This window comes from Agelaius tricolor, unplaced genomic scaffold (assembly GCF_023055355.1).
Source record: "Agelaius tricolor isolate 1412-34295 unplaced genomic scaffold, bAgeTri1.0.p SCAF_38, whole genome shotgun sequence".
NCBI classification, from domain to species: Eukaryota; Metazoa; Chordata; class Aves; order Passeriformes; family Icteridae; genus Agelaius; species Agelaius tricolor.
The window spans coordinates 2,650,985-2,668,703 of NW_027269298.1; the positions used below are offsets into that span (position 1 = coordinate 2,650,985).

Genomic DNA, 17,719 nt, shown 5'->3' on the forward strand with positions numbered 1-17,719 from the left:
CTCTAATTTTAAGAGCATTTTGGCCTTTAAAAGATTTCCACCTGTTAACCCAGTTTCTCCCTGGGCTGGTCTGGAGCACCTGCAGAGGCTGTGATTAGGGGATGCTGCAGGGCTGTGCAGTGTCATTTTCTTGTTCTGGATTAGAGTCTTGCTGCACATGAAGCCACTGGCTGAGCCTAACACCATCCCAGGCACTGATATTTCCCCTCTAAGAATCCCAGGCACTGATATTTCCCCTCTAAGAATCCCAGGCACTGATATTTCCCCTCTAAGCAATCCCAGGCACTGATATTTCCCTTCTAAGCAATCCCAAAACTGACCTGACCACCACAAAGCTTTCTAGGCTGAGGAAACGTACCGGCAAATTCAGTTTAATTGCATCAACAGGCTGGTAGAAAGGCCAAGCAAACTGATGCTTCCACAAGGTCTTCACCACAACATTTTGCATATATTGCAGCTGGTTGGTTTTCCGGCCAGGTTTGTTGGGATTTGTCACCTCTGGAGGCGGTGGATTGACGGGGCCCTGAGGAGCCTGGATGGCTGAGGCGACTGCCGACATCTTCCTGCTCGGGCTCTCACTCGCTGTCACTGCGGCAGCAACGGGGAGATTTTCTTTCTTCCTTTATGCTCCCTGAATGGGACTGACATCCCATTTCCAGGGTGCAACCATACAACCTAGAGCAAACTAGACAGACAGAGAGAGCAGGGTGTAAATAGAGATTTTTGAAGCAGGCAGGTTGAGACATTTCTTGTGTGGACAATATTTAAACTCTTTAGCCCATTGACTTTGCTCCTGTGGCACAGTTTATCTTGGAGATGGGAACAGTTCAAGACCCAAGAGACAGTGGAACAGCAACTCCCAAATTCAAAGCCTGCAGACACACAGCAAGCTTCATGGGACTAGTTCTTGCTTTAGCTGGCTCAGAAAGCATCTTCATGTCAAGAAAACACTCGGGGCAACCTAAGAATGTGCTCAGGGAACACAGATAGGATGCAATGCAGACTCCATGAATGCACTGATGCAAGCTGCTAAATCCATAGCTTCCAGCTCCACGTCAACTGAAGTTCATTGTCTCTAGACCCATGCTGCCTGGCCCCCAGTCAGCTCACAGGACTCTGCTCTGGTGCAAGGGGTAGTCTGAAATCCCATAATGAAGAGCAGACAGCAGCTGCCAGAGGACCTCAGTCCAGGGAAATGAAAGAAGGGGCAGAGGGAGATGCTGTGAACTGCTGAGAGTGAAAGGTGTCATCAGAAACATCCCAACTTGAAGTGATCTGCACTTTGAATCTCATAAATGTCTTATTATGCCTCTTCCTGCATGCACCTGACTGGTTTTGACCCCAGTTTTATATTAAAGTTTAGAGATCCAGGCTCAAATAATAACTGGTGTTATACTGATAATCCCGTGACCTGGCTCAGACAGTGCTGTCATGTTCTCTCTCAAAGACACATTTGAAATAGAGGAGAATACATAAATTGCATTATTGTATTCTGGTTTTCCCTCTGCAAACTGCAGAGGTAAAAATAGCCCAGTATCACTGAGCCTTGTGTAGCATATGGTAAACAGCTTTGCTATGTCATCTTCCATAAACATTGGATATTTCAGCTCACATCAGGACTGCAGCTACTCTTCTCATGGCAAACAGACCACAGTCACTTTCCAGAGGCAAATTATTTCAAATATGTTTAGAAAGCCATACAAATACTCTGACATACACTTCTTGGTTGAACTGAGAAACATGAGCAGGGACAGAAGGAATGAAAAAGCAGGGAGACATCCTAGGAAAAACCCAAAAACCTCTGCATTAATACAGCCCTAATCATCTCTACTGAATATCTGGACTAAATATAGAACATCAACTTACCCTGTGAGCTGCTGATTAGATGAAAGCAAAAAGTAAACACATACCTAACTTGGGGAAATTTTACCAAAATAGCTGTGTACAAACAAACAGATCTGCAGCAGAGAGGGAGGGAACTGCTAAAAACCTAAACCAAACCCCTGTGTGAATACATGTGATTATCTGTGCAGGAAACAGCCAAGTCCAGCTCTGATGCTGCCACCATTTGTTCAACACCCACTACATTCCAAGGATGGAGAAAAATGCCAGCAGGACTCTCTTGTATAGCTCCAGAATCAGGCTTCTGGTCCCTGTTTTTTGGTATCTCAGGAGCCCAGCTTAGTTCCACAAGGACTGGTTTCTCATGTGCTCATGGTGCTGGTGACAGGCAGGGTGATCAGCAAGCAGCCAAAAGGGGAGCTGGCATCCCCTGGACATGGAATTTCATAATTAGAATGTTACTTGGGATTTCAGATTTGGGGAAGGATTTTCTCCCAGTGTTCCATCAAGTCAAAGCAGCAGCAGAAATATTGCAAAATTCAATCTTCAGATCGAGGGGGGTAAATAGAGAAAGAATTAAAAACAACAAAAAAAAGGATAATTAGGAAGTTTCACTCAGTCTCCTTCTGGGGAGCTCCCTGCATGAATTCAGGTTCCTGAGCAACATCCATCATGCCAGAGAATGCAAGGCTGGCTGCAGGTCCCTGGTGACCACCACTAAAACTGTTTGCTGTCTTCTTGATTAACAAACTGAATCCAGTGCAAGGATTGAGGGGAAATAAAACACCCACAGAGAGCAATTCCTACTCTTAGAGAGCATTTGGGTCACAAATTTGAAACTATGAAGTGTAACTTAAGTCTTCCCTTTAAATAACCTGAGGCTAAATATGAGTCTCTTTTCATTTCAATTTCCTCATGTCCTACCTCTTAAACTCCAATTTGATAAGGATTTTTAATTAATTTATATTAAATCCCAGAACTGTAATTCAACAAACCACAGATCCATAGCTCCTACCTCTCTCAGACATTTTCTCCCTGACCTTAGCCAAGGCTTTCAATATCTTCACCCCACAGCTCCTCATCTGTGCCATGGAGATAGTGGCAGCTCCTTTCTGTCCCCACCCAGCAGAGAAAACTCTCTGGCACAGGCACTGCCTCCCCACGGGGCCATTTTGATCTTCAAGCTCAAACAAGGCTCGTACAGTCCACATAAAAGGATGGAACAGTCATCAGTGACACAACTCAGAAAGGATTTTAATTAAGAACATTACCAAAACAAGGAGGAGCAGAACCATGGCAGCCAACTTGGTCAGTTCCCTGCTCCTCTTTAACTTCCATGCTCCAACACTCTGGATTTTACACCCCAAAGTGGCTCCAAACCTCCCAGCAGTACTGGCATTGAACTGCTGGATCCTGCAGAAGACAGAAATAGCTACCTGGACTATCTGGGAGTACTGTCCTGCCATAAATAAAGCTTCAATGTGCCTCACTGTACCTTTAACCCTTGGTCCAGCAGCTTCCTTACCATTTGCTGGGGAAGCTGCTTCCATACTGGATCACTTTGTAATTTTTAAAACTAAGAATTTGCTTCTACAGCCATTCCTTTACCTTTAAATACTCAAAATGGTATCATTTTTAAGAATATAAAAATCAGGACCAAGAGGAATCCGGAAGATGAGGGTAAAAATGCTTTGGAAATGTCCAGAAGGCAATGACTTTGAATTAAAGATAAATTAATGCCTGAGAAACCTAGTCCATGTGAAACATCATTTATTAAGTGAGGGAAGCGAGAGCCCTGACCATCTGACATCCCAAATTACCACACAAATCACCCAAGAGGACACTTTAGTAGACCCACAGACAAAGATGAAGCAAGCTTTTCCAAACTGTGCCATAATTACAGGTAGAATTGAACTACACAGCTCTTGTCTAAGCACTCCAGCACCCTCTGAAACTGCACTGGTATCAATAATAATTTAAATTATTAGGGACAGGGACTCAGGACATCACTGTACAAGGGACTGTACAAGCCTGGGGTGAAGGCTGCCAAAACCAGACACAACGTGCACCTTCCAGTGAGGGGCTAAGGTGAGACTTCTTTTAACCCTGCAGTAATACCTTCTTAAATTTTAATTTTTAAATCACTACTTATCCTGCTCCTCAGGCCTATAATGTTCAAGTAGCAGGAGCTATTCTTGATTTCTCTGTCTGCACAAGTGGTTTTGCTATTTCAAGTTTAAAATACACCCTAAAGTGCTGTCATATACAAGGAGTGAACACTGCTTCTTCCTTCTTATTCAATTTGAGATAGTAATTAAAACCCAAAACCTCAAAGAAAGGAGGTTTTAAATCCTGGAGTTTAAGTCTTTTTCTGCTCAGTGTGGCAAACCAGGCATCAAAAAACCCAGCTAGGTTGGATGGATTTTTTTCTTTTTCTTCCATTGAATCCCTCACACAGGGTCAGTCAGCAGAGAGAGACAGTTGGCATGGAGAAAACACGTAAATAATTCCCTGTACTAGCAGGGTAACATTTTCCTGTCTGCAGTGGTGGGGACTATTTTAAAAGCAGCCCTGAAGCCCATGAAGTGTGCAGTGTGCCAGCTCTCCTGCTGCTCCAGCCAACGGCTCTGCCACTTCCTTTGGCAGTGCCCAGCATTTAACGGATGCTTTGCTCCCGTGCAGGCAGCGATGGGCTTTGTTTTGATTGCAAACTTACAGCAAGCTTTATGGCAGCCTGGCAGTCCAACAGCTCCTTGGTTTTCTCCCTCTTGGTATAGTATTTCTGCGTGGTTACTTGGACATTGATCAAAATCTGGCACAATTCCAGCTCGGCAAAGAAACAGCCACATAAATCTTCCCATCAGGGAAAATTATCGAGTTTGAGAGATGTTCCTTGACCTTGTTGTTATCTGCACATTTTTATTTACATTACAGTAGCACACAGAGGCTGGGCAGAGACCAAGGTCCCTCAGCAGTTCACACTCTGCACACACAAAGACCCTGCTCATTCCTCAAAGGCTGCTGCTCACAACTCACACTTTACATCACGGTGAGATGACTTGCCCAGAGCCCCCCAGTCAGCAGCCAGACCCAAAATTTGCCAGCAGAGCAATCAGAGCAGTGTCCTCCAAGCTGCTGATCCATGCATTGCTCCCCCACATTTGCTCCTTGCAGCCACTAAAGCAGATTCTCAGTCTCTTTTTTCCCAACAGTTGGAAGTTTGCTCAATTAGCCACCATGTGAGAGAAGCAGTCCAGCCTTGGTCATCTTACTTTCTCTGCAGGAGAGGTTTAGCAGTACTGAACCTCAATACAAAGCCAGGTAAGGTTATTGATGAGGGTTGTACCCATTTCATTCTATGGCTGTGGAAATTAAGGGCTACATCAGTCTCCTCAGAAGGAAACAAGACTTGTGGGTGCCTCCTTTCCTTTCCTTCCCTTCCCAGCCCCACACAGGAACTGAACTTCAGGCAGCTTTCAGTACCTACTAACATGTCAGCAGGGATGGTGTCTTCAAACACAAGGGATGTGCAATTTGAGAGCAAGACTTGAGGACAGACGAGTTGCTTTATCAGCCAACCCTGCCCTGGCAGACAGACACACTGCACACAACGTGCCACCCCCTCAAGACACTGGGATTTACACTTTGCTTCACTGCAGGAGCTGGGAATTTGGCTTGCAGGGCCCCTGTGGCACACTGCAGCACTCTGAAAGTCCATTCAGCCATCCTTGCTGTTTCCCAAATCATGAATTCCACACATCACAGATTTGCTTTTCATGCATATTATTTTGAGCACCGCCCTAAGAACATCCTGAGACTGGGAGATGCAACTGTGTCCTGAGCTCACCTCTGCATGAGGGAGGGGAAAAGATCACAGCAGATTAAGTCAGTTCCTTGGCTTTTGACTTGGTTGGTTTAATGCTCATTAGATTATGCAGATGGCTTTCCTACCCTTGGTCTCTCCTTGGCTATTATAAGAGCAGGTGTTTCCTCAGTAAGGAGCCTAACCAGTAGGTAGCAATCAGCCAGGAGTAACTGGTAATTTCAAGGGTCTTCAGTTTTGATGCCTACTCAGTGCTCCCTGCAAATCACACTGCTCTAAGATCTCTGATGAGATGCCTTCAAACTCAGGGCTAGCCAAAAGGCACTTTAATAAAAGCACTGGAGATTATAAACACTGTTAGGCACCTCAAATAAAGTGATGGACTTTCTGATAATTTGAAGCCAGAGTATTTCTCTCCCCCCAAGGCACTAATGCCACAGGAAGCACCTTCTGATCAAGTCTGAGCAGGAATTTAGCTGCATGTCACACACAAATCAAATGGAGCTCAACTGATTTCTAAAGGCTGCAGTTTCAAGTGCAGAGAGTGATGCTTAACACTAAACCAAGTTCATTTTCATAGCTTTGAATTTGGTTTTGAGAACAGTTTTAAGTGACCAATGTCAGTAATGAATTAGGCATGGTTGACCTTCCTTTGCACTGGTGAGGACAGAATGACCTCTGGACATCTCTTCCTGCCCTGCTTTTTGTGGAAAACACAGAGGTAAATTTCAACTCAGACTGTGTTGGTTTTGTGCAAGCTCCCGAGTTACAAGGTTTTGTTAAAAAGGCTGCAGGAGGAAGGAAAAGTGAGTGCTTACACAGCTTAGTCTGTGTTGGATTCCTGACTGAAGGAGCTCAGCCAGCTTTGAGACCTGACTGCAGAAAGGTCTGGACTCAGATAAGCTGAACTGCACTTGCAAAAAATCAGCCAGAAAGTATTTCAGCAAATTAACTGGGTGGCCTATCATGAAAAAGTTAACTTCATGCTCAGCTGTAATAAATAAGATCTATGAACAGGTTCCAGAGTACTTGGAGTAGCTGGTGGCTTGCACATCCAAATCAACAGGATGGGAATGGGAAGGTGCTGAACAGGAAAATGCTGGTGGTTGTGCCCCTTACAAGATACACAAATTACATCTTTATGGCAATGGAAAAAAAAAAAAACTGTTGGGCTTTTACATAAGAGATTTGGCATAGCAAGTGAAGTGTTTGGGATAACCACATGTCTGGGCAGACTCTGCTCGTGCCATTTCTCCCCCAAAGGGAAAGGTGGAGATGCCATGGAATGACCTTGTATGACCCACAGGGCTGAGCCCACAGCACCTAATGGGAGGCAGAGCCAGGGAGAAACCAGACAGCCAAAATTTACAGGGAAACATCCTGCTTAGAGCAGATTTCCCCTCCTATCCAGTGCACTGCACACTTATTTGGCAACTCCTAACACCTGTAGGGGTGACTGCAGCCCCCCAAAGCCCCTGTGCAGCAGCAGCCCTGCAGCCTGGGACATCAGGCAAAAAGGAAGCACTGGGAAGGTGCTGGCACATGGCCACATACCATCCATGCTCTCAACGTGTCAGGAGCAGGACAGGGGGCAGGAGAGCTCAGGGAGGCAGGAATGTGGCTGAGGGCAAACTGGAAGTGCAGTGCAAACCACAACACAGCCAGCAGCCCAGTCCTCTGGGATTCAGGAACCACTTCAAGCCTGATCCTGAAAAGTGCTCAGCAGCTTTCCCCTCTCACTCAGCTGCAAAGTCTCTGTGGCTCAGCACCTCACCACAGAGGGTTTTGCAGACTTATCACCTGCAAGATACAACTAATTGGTCAATCAAGATAAACCTCTTTCTAAGGAAGATTTAAGCACAGGCAGGAACAAACTTAAGCTCTGCACACTTTGTGGTTTCTCTACCTGAGTCAATTCCTTTTCCAGTTGTTAGAGAGAGGTAAAATGACAAGAGAGGTTCAGTGCTGCACATGTGGGGCTGGAGACTCCTGTCAGGCTGATCAGAAGTGACCGAGGGAGTCAGCACCACCCAGCCCTGCAGCAGAACAGGATCCCAGCAAGAGAAATCCCACTGCACAAGGGCAGGGGGTGCAGGAGCATGGAGATCCTGCTCTCTGCCATCACATTTCCTAAAACAGCACAAAAAGAAATTGCAACCCAAGCAAAAAGAGATATCTCCATGTTTACATGAAAAATGGCCAAGGAGAGGAAAACTTTTGGTGACCTCAAATTCAAGGCTTGCTGATGGGCACAGCAGAAGACTCCACAGACTCAGTTACAATTTCTGCAGGCTGGCCAATTCTGCAAATTCAGAACTGGCACAAATGCTGTCTGCTGGAGGCCTTCTTTGTAATTCCACCTCTCTCTGTTTCTGGAATTACTATCACTTTAAGCTTCACAGGGGGACAGAATCCACTCTTCCACTTCTACTCACCTCTGGTTTTGCATTCAAATCCACACTTCAAGGACAACCAGAAATACAAATCCATTTCCTCACCTGGGTTTGAACCACAGTCACCCTTTCTAAGCATCCTTCACATCAGCATCACCAACTGCTTTCAAAGTGGGAGACAAACTGTGTGACAAGCTGATGTTCCTTCAGCTTGAACCTGCTTGTAGCAGGTCTCAGTGGCAAGGAATCTCTGAATTCCTGCTTGCCCAGCCATCAGAAAATGCACATGGAGCAAAAGAAAAATCTCACTTGCTGAGAGCTGTTAAGGAGAAATCACCCAGCTAAAAGTGCAGGAGCAACAGGTCCATCCTGGACACAGCACCCCAGTGATAAGCAGCAGGCTGAGGCTGTTAATCATTTCAGAACTGGATGATAATGCTGAATAGTCTTAACCTGATACTCAGTGGCTCCAGCAGAAGTCAGCCTGGGGCTGCTTCTGCTTGTATTCCTTCAGGAAACAAAATTGGTGGATAGAAACAGATATAAATACTGCCAAGCAGCTAAAGTGCAAGAGGAAACAGGCAGCTAACCTGCCCCCTCTGGGAGAAAACAAAACATAGAGAAAGGCAAGGGAAAGGAGGGATGAACAGAGTGAGGAGACAGAAGTGAAAGCTCCCTGTTTCATGCAGTTTAAAAGTGTGATTGACCACAGGCTGCTGTTAAATGCTGGATCACACTCAGACTACTCTTCTGAACTCCAGGCTAAAGCATCATAGCCCATCTCCTTCAGGGCTCTGCCTCCGTATCTGATTCCCCATATCTCCCCTATTCCTTTACAGCCTCTCTTCTCCAACAGTGACACTCCTGACCATTCATCCTGTGACTCCAGCAAACCATGTTGCCAATTTCAGGTCAACACACTGTATTTCAGATAAACTATTAAAAAAACAACCAAACTAACTGAAATGAGAACAAAAAAACCCACAACACTCTGGCCCTGCCCCAAGTTTCAGCCAATGCATGCACAGCAGCAGCACTTAGGTACAGCCAGTAAAGCAGAACGTGGCAACACCCATACAGGATCCAGAACTCCTAATGGGATTATTTTACATCTACACCCTCATTTTCTGCTTTTTAAAGGATGTGATGTGCACAGTTAAACATTTGAGTCCTGAAAAAGTCAGCCCTTCCTCTTTTTAATCAGCCTATGGTGCTCTGTGTACTTTCAGAGCACAAGGAAAGCCTCAAACTCCCTCTGTTTGATTCAGCATACAGTGAATAAAGGACACAGAGCCTTTCCACAACAGGTTTTGTCATGATTGTTTCTTTCTCTGCACTTTGATTTCCAAAAAGAGAGATTATTGGACAGAAAGCTTTTTGAAGAAAATTCTAAAAAAAGGAAAAGAAAAAGCCACAAGAGCTCAACTACTTCCCTGCTGGGTAGAGCATCTCTGAGCATCTGCTGTACCTGCACAGAATTACAAAAACTCCTGCTACAAGCCAGCCTGCTGACAGGTCTGACACCCCAGGCTGCAGGCTGGTTATCCCCCACTTGGAAAATGGGGATATCAATATTTCCACTGCCATCTGCAATTAAAGTCATTAGCCTTTTCCCACACATTTATAGATTAATCCCTTCTCAGTGGTATGGTTGCACCGATTTTAAAGAAAGGGAAAAAAAGAATCAAGAGCACAAAGGAACTTGTATTTACAGGGTGTTCAAATACCATCACTGGGGTTTCTGGAAACGACTTCTTGACGAAGTACAACACTCCTTGTCATTGGAAGAAAGTGCAAAGCTAAAACTGCCATCTGCTTTATCCCTTTGCCCACACTGCAGCACTCTTTGAAAACATTTCTAAAAGATAAACCACAACACCCAAAAGGTCTTTAGTGGCACCTGTTAGGGAGGGGAGGTTAGATACAGTCAAATCCCACTTCCAGCTGAGTTTTAAAGAGGCTACAGAAACAGGAAGATCACCTCCTCTTTACAAAACTAAGTACAGAAAGTACTCTGAGCAAAGTATAAAATACAGAGCCCGTGCAAATAGCACTTAATTCGCCTGTATTACCTATTTAAAGGGTTGTTTCCTGCTCTGTGCAGCTAAGAACCTACACTGCAGTTCTCCCTTACACCACCAGTTCTGCAAGGCCATATATCAGCATTATTAATATGATTTACAAGTGCTACAGATGTTCTCCTTAGGGGCAGCTCCATGCAAACATAGACAGACTTCTAATAAACAGACCCAGATCCATCTGTTAACTTGTTTGAAGCATTTCACTGTACAGAGCAGAACCAAAGTGATTCATTAGAGAAAATATCTTCATCAACAACCTCCCCTGTACACTTCTTGTGCTCCAACACTTTCTCCTACTTAACTTTTAAATTTGTTTTTATGTATTTAAATTATTAAAGTTACTATTTTGAAATAGAACAGACTCATTTCAGGACAAAAAGCATCACAAGTGTAGTAAAAATGGATGAGCTGCCACTGGTTTAAATCATGCTCTGGGTTTACAACTACAGTACTGCACCTTTCCCATGCAAAGTCCACCTAAAATCAATACACAACAATCAAGTCAGTTTAAGGGGATGAAGGATGAAATGAAAGGGATTGAATTACCATGACATGAATATACTGCTCGTTAGCTGAGCCACAGTAACGTTAGAGCTGCTAATGGGGCAGGGTAAGAGCCCCCACACACCCGGGGAATTACTGCAGCCCTGCAGGCAGAGCGAGCACTTGGTACAGCAGCCACCCTCCCATTTAAGACCACCACTCATCCCCTGTGCACGCTCCCACCAGCCTGGCTTTATCTGTTTCCAAAGCAATTGAAGTGCCCTGTGTTTGAACAAGCACATTGTCCCAGAATAACTCCGTGTGTTAACTTAAAGCAAACACAGCCACACAAGCACAAAAGGCTCTATGGGCTCTACTACTTCCGATGAAAAGTGATTTTGCTAAGGTTGGGTAGATCCATAAACTTGCTCAGCTATGCAAGGAAGTTCCAGGTCAGCTGAGGTGTGAACAAACTGTGGTAGTTAAGCTGCTGTCGCTCCCTTAGAGAGCATCAAAGCACTTTGTGAGCTTGAACTAAATCCCCAAACGGTCTGCAAAAAAGGGGAACATTTGGATCTTAAAGTTCCCCCTCCCTATGCAGGGAGCAGAGGCTGCTGATTCAGGAAAAGGGGGGAAGGTGCTCCCTACTGCCTCAGAGCCGCAGGGAACAGTGCTGAGGGCAGATGGACAGAAGGACACAGCCTCCCCAGCACAGCTCCCTCCTGCTGAGAGCACCCACGGCTTAGAGCACACAAGCCCTAAGCTGCTCAGAGCTCCTGCATATGGATGAAGCTCAAGTCCAAGGAAATATGACCATGGCAGTGTGGACACAAGTATCCCAGCTGATTCCCATGTGGCTTGCTCCTGCCCAGGAAAGGAACACGCTTGCAGCACACTGGCTGATCCATAATACTCCCACTCACTCAGGCAAGCTCTTACTCCAGGGGAAACTCAGAGGAACATTCCTGCTCTCTTCATTGAAGTGCTGCACTTCAACATTATTTCACAGACCTCAAGCACGACTGTAGCAGCAACAGAAAAGCTGTAAAAAGCAGTGCTTTCCAGGAAGGAACAGCAAAAAGCAATGCTTTCCAGGAAGGAACAGCATTCTCCACTAAACTCAGACAATTCTTACACATGTGCTCCATTCACCACTTTCACTACAGCTCAAAGCACAGCACAGTTCCTAAACCAGCCCTGGTAAGCAAAAAGGCAGCTACATCCTACAGCCCCTCCCAGCAAAAAGCTCTGGACTGCAAACTCTGCACTTGCTTATAGCCAAAGCAATGGAGCAGGGCAGTTTTAGAAAACAGATTTATCTCAGCATGGCCATATCGATGGGTTTTGAGAAAGGGAGATCCCCAACCAGGCACCCTCTGTGATGTTACACAAGGATGAGCTGAGCAGTTCAAAAGACAGCAGCAGAAAGGGAAATGTGCATTCTCTTCAATCCAAGCAGGGTTTGGTTACTGCAGGAGAGACAGTCACAATGAAGAACATCTCAGCCTGTACCTCTGTGCCAGAGCATGCTCTGCATGGATGGCAGTGCAGCTGTGGCAGGAAAGCTCTCCAAGTGTACACTTCAAGAGTGGAACAGCAATCCTTTCCTGCCCCTGCTTCTCTCTCTTTAAAGGAAAGGCAGGAGCAAACAGGATTATTCCCAAAGCAGACCAGTGTCAATCACACCCGAGTCTAAATCTCAAGGTTTGACAGTAAATGGGATCAGTGCAGACAGGGAAATTTCTTCCAGAATCTGTCCCTCAAGCACAGAAATTTCACCTCAGATTGTTTTTGCTGCACCTGTTGCAATTTTGGTGGAGAGGAGAAAACCCTGCTCCCAGGAAAGAAGAAAAACAAACTCCTCTGACCAGGTCATCCACGCTGCTGAAACCCTTCCAAATATGACAACATCTGCTGAAAAGAGACCAAGGTGCATAAAGAACCCAAAATAGAGGTCAGTAGTTTCTTCAGTCAGTATCTAATCAAGAAGAAGGGAAAAGGACTACTAGAAAACACAGCACATTACAGAGAATTTCTGCACTGCTCTCCAGAAGAATTTACATCCTTCCAACACTGGCTTTAGCAACAAGTGGGTTAAAGAGTTTGTGTGCCACAGAAAGTTTTTCACCTCCAACAAGCACTAATGATTGACAAAACAGCCCTGATGCTGCAGTAAGATCCTGTGGAATGAAAAGCTGGAGATGCACAGACCCTTCCAAAATGTCCTGACAGCTCACTGAGCAGCACAGCACACAATGGCTCCCTCCCAACTCCCACAGCTCCCCTGCTTGCAACAGGGTTCTGGGCTACTACTAAGGAATAATGTGGCAAATTGAAATAAGACAAAACCAAACCCCCCCCCAAAAAAAAAAAAAACCCAACACCACGTACAAAACAAAACATATGGCTCATGGTAATGAGTGGGAACCCACTGAGGATTAATGAATTTTGCAAATTAGCAAAGAAGGAGCAACCAGGATTAAAGAGAAACAATCAACAACACTGAGATGCAAAACACTCTCTGTTCATTTATTTAGCAAAGTGTAGCTCTGCCTGTGCTGAAAGCACCTGATAGCTTACCAAAGAAGACAGAGTAATATATTTTGTAAAAGTAATTAAGTCTTTGAAATATGAGGCCTCAGTACATCACTCAGCTGCTGCCGAGGAGAGGGATTTGACTCCCAAGTTGTTTGTGCTGTCAACAAGAGAGATCAGGCTCCCAGATTACTCCTGGGAGGAGGAGTGAGATTCTAGGAGTGCAGCAGGGCTTGGCTGGAAACCCACACCGCACTGCACGAGTGCCTCCCCTCCAAGGGAAATGGTAAATATTAAACAGCATCGTTCAGAACATGCAGCAGGTTAAAGATGTGCCTGGGAAAACTTTGGGAAGGCCCAGCCCAGCGTGTGCACTGCCTTCAGCCTCACAGGGAGAGACCCTCAGCTCAGGCAGGCTGCACCCCTGGCCTGCAAGTGAGGTTTGAGGATACCAAAAAGCCCCGCTAGACTCACTCCACCTTAAGAGGTGAGTTTTAAACACACAGTTCTTAACTCAGCAAAGAGGCCTCTTGCAAGACTATGAAGAGCTGTGATTTCAGTCACTGCACACAGCAGTGCAAAGACACAAGCAGCTACGAAGCCCACAGAAACATTTGCATTTGCAGACACTGACTAATAACAAAATCAGCCTTCTTTAAAGACAGACAGTGCAAGGGCAAGGCTGCCCAGCACGCTTACTGAGCTGGAACTCAGACTGCAACATGCTTCTCCTCTAAATACTTCTTAAATGACAAGAACTAAAGTTTTTGTAAGCACTTTGGTGCTTATATGACACCAGTTTTATTTCCAGAAGCCTACTTTTTATTTGAAGATAACAGAACAAACACTCCAGAGGCAGCTTTGAAAACACCCCTCAGACACTTCACATTGCACGTGCATTCTTTCTTAATTTAAACCCTGCATGCATCGGTCACTACAACTAAAAAGCCTTTCAGTGCAACAGCCACCGTCTCAGCACTGAAGAGACAATATTGCAATCAAGCTTATGCTGAAGATTGTACAAGACTGTTACCCCCTGCCCAACCCTTTTATTAAACATTGTCTCAAAACACTAAATAAGCATAAGTATTTTTATCCAGTGCAGACTAAAGAAATATACAATCTTAGCATTTCTTCTTTCCAAAAAGGAAGGCTTTGAGGTCTGGAGTTACTCTGTTTCAGCAGGAGCCTCCCAGGGTATTATTAAAAACTCCCCAAACTTCTGTGCTAAAAAAATGAGACACCAGCAGTCTGCCAGTGCTGTGATCTGCAGATCAGGAGGCAGGACCTGCATTCACAGAACACTCAAGCAGTTAGGGAGTTGTAAGCAATACAGATCATGGCTTTTTCTGCTTGTAAAGCAACCAAACTGCTTTAGGGACTTCTTGTTTGTTTTGATCGATGCATATTTATTCTGCACTTGTCACCCAGATCCTGCAGCACATATGGTAGTCACCAAGTCCCCTCTAATACCTTGGCTTAGCACTGTGTGAATTAAAGACAACAGTTTCAGCTTTAAAACTAAACTTCCAGTTTCATCTAGACACGCCCCCAGCACACTCACACTGTACACATTAAAAAAAATTAATAAGCATATTAAAAACGTGCTTCTCTATTCCCAGCAAGGAACAGCAGGTGTGCTTTGCTAATTATGTCAGCTCCTAACCTGCTATTATTTACCCTTGTCAGGGAACTTAAGATGTAACCAAAAAAAAAAAAAAGCAAACAAACAAAACAACCCAAAAAACCTACATATAAAAGTTTGAAATATTAGTGAAGCCAGCACATTTGCTCATCCAAACAAGTTTATTTTAGTAACTTTTGGCTCCTGAAGAAATTAACAGAAAGGAACATCCACACTCCGGGACTGTCACAGAACCTGACAGAACACATTCTCCACGTTGTCAAAAGTCAATTGTGGAGGAAAACACGTTCTGAATTAACACCCTGCGAGACCCAGCCACGTAAAGACGCACACAGACCGGCGACCTGAACACTACAGCTTTGTTTGAAAGTGAAACCAAGCAGGCTACAAATAATGCTCTATCCCCAGCGCCCAGGGAGGTGCCAAACCCAAACAAGAAGTATAAACGGAGGAGAAGGACGGCTGAGTTTTGAAGTTTTACATTTTATTATCGGTAGCATTATTTATAGCGTGACACTTCTATATATAAATCTGCAATCTGCGTTTCTTTTTACACCTAGAAAGCATATCAAGTTTAAGCAGCGAACCCTTGGGTTTCCATTTATTTGCGAAAGTTTGGTAAACACCGGATATTTACACGAACGGAGCAGCTGGGTACACACACACACACACACAAATAAATGCATGCGGACACGGACAACACGCGAAAGGCGCACTTTCCAGCCCATCATCCGCTGCCTGCTCAGACCTTTTTCCAGCTCCCAAGCCAGCGGGGAAATGGCCGGAGCAGGCGGGCGCTGGCCCAGGGCTGGGGCCGCCCCGGGCTCCGCTCCGCGCCCGACACAAACGCGGACCCGGGACCCGCGCACCGGCGGCACCGGGGGCTGGAGCCTGCCTAGTCCCCCCCAATTCCTCCGCGCTATTTTTTAAATGTTCTTTTTTTTTTTTTTCCTCCTCCTCTTCCCTCCCTCTTTTTTTTTTTCCCCCCTCTTTCTTTTTTCCTTGTTTTCAAGAGCGCCTGCAGCCCTCCTTTTCTTCGCCCCTAATTTTCCCCTTCAAAAGATGGCGGGCAGAGAGAGCGAGCGAGAGAGGGGGAAGAAGAAGAAAAACCAAAAAAAAAAAAAAAAAAAAAAAAGAGAAGAGAAAGAAAGCAAAGCAAGCCCGTCCTGCGTTGGGGAGCGGGGCTCGGCGGGGCCGCGGCTGCGGCCGGGGCGTCTTCGGGCGCTCGGCGAGAAGGGGAGGGGGAGCAGAAGATGGAGAAGAAGCGGCAGAAGAAGAAGAAGAAAAGGGTGGGCAGGAGCGGCGGGGCCGGGAGGAAATCAATGGCCAGGCTGCAGCCAGCCCCGCCGCGCTTTGTTACAATTGTGGCGGCGCACAAAGGCTGCGGGGCCGCGGGGAGCGACGCGGGGCTCTCGCAACAAGAAGGAGCAGAAGAGAGGAGGGGAAAAAAAAAAATAAAAAAAAATTCAGCATTGGCCTTTCCCAAGTGGGTTTTGCTTTCCTCCCCCTTCTTCCCCGGCCCCCCTCCCTCCAGAAACCATGGCCCAGTGCTAGCAATGCACACCCAAGCATCTAACAAATAAAGGGAAAGATTAAATAGATTACTTTGCCCCGGCAGCTCCAGCAACGTTTGCCTTACAGTCCCTCCAGTTGCTCTTCTTTTTATCCTCGGCAAGGCAGTATAATAGATGCGCTACAGCGCCCGAGCGCTCATGCGCCGGGGCGCAAGGCCATGTGGGCACCGTAGTCCCGGGCTCGGCCGGGTGAGAAGCGGCGGCCGCATCCCGCACTACAAGTCCCAGAAGCCGGCGGGTCCCCCCCGGCCCCCCTTGTCCTCCCCGGAGCGGCGGGCAGGGGACGGGAACGGCAGGGGTGATGCCCCGGTCAGCGGGCGCCGGGGCCGCCCAACGCCGTGGCCCCGGCGGGGGAAGCGCCCGGCGGGGCCGGGCCAGGGGAGAGCGCGGCGCGGAGCCGCGCGGAGCCGGCGGCGGGCGGGTGTCCCCCGGGCAGACATGGCCGGGGAAAATCCCGGCTTCCCCCGGCCGCCCGCGTCGCGCCTCCCGAGCTACGAGCAGAGCCTGAAAAGTGCGCCTGGAAACGCGCGTGGGACCCACGCGTGCTGCGGGAGGCCGAGCTGGAATCGCAACTGCTCTCGCCCCCCTCTCCCCTTTTTTTTTTTTTTTTTGTTGTGTTGTTTTGTTTGGGTTTTTTTTTTTTTTTTTTATCGCGGTTTGCATTGGGTAATGCGCTCTCGCAGGTATTACGCAACAACTAATACGAGCTGCAATAAAAATAGCCCGCCGCCGATGCACGCTGGAGTAGAGAGCGGCCAAAAAAAATCCATCAAGGAAACCCACAGCCCGATGTAGTTTGCACTGGTTGGTGCATTTCATAACATGTCAACTGCTGAAAACAACAGAAATTAATCTAACGTATACAATAAAAACAATGTGAATTTCACCAGCACACCACCATAAAAGCATCAACAAACATCAGCGCTGTTAAAAACACTTCCAAGCAACAGACACACACAGCCCATGTCCTAAAGCAAATCCACAACTGCAAACAGAAGTTAAAACAAAACAAAAAAAAGTTATAAGCCAAAATATGACTGAATTGCTGCAGAAAAAAAAAATATAATAGAGCTGTTGGAAAATAAATGAGGGGAACATCTGAGTGCCAATATGGAATAAGGCAGAGTGAGGGGATTTCTCTGTGGACACGTGTGCCAGCAGAGGCTGCCACGCTGCTGGTTCAGACAGCCACATGCTGATGCCAATTAATAAGTCACTTTATTGTAACCATAAGGTGAAGGCAGTTTTACTAAAAGACCTTATTTCCAGAAGATTATCTTTAGAAAAACACAACCAATGGGACTGAAATTTCTCCAGAGGTATGATATAATCAGAAAGATTGT

At 46.1% G+C, this 17,719-nt stretch overlaps 1 protein-coding gene across 1 annotated transcript in view; it reads right to left on the reverse strand.

Annotated features, from left to right (window-relative positions):
- Window positions 1-16,638, reverse strand: part of BRD3 (bromodomain containing 3) — a 37,208-nt gene extending 20,570 nt beyond the window's left edge. Inside the window, exons 1-2 of the mRNA XM_071454216.1 lie at window positions 16,408-16,638; window positions 359-685 (exon numbers count right to left, since the gene is read on the reverse strand). Of these exons, the coding sequence (XP_071310317.1) occupies window positions 359-559 (201 nt within the window). The 5' untranslated portion in view covers window positions 560-685; window positions 16,408-16,638. The remainder of the gene's footprint in view (window positions 1-358; window positions 686-16,407) is intronic.
- Window positions 16,639-17,719: the final 1,081 nt, after the last annotated feature.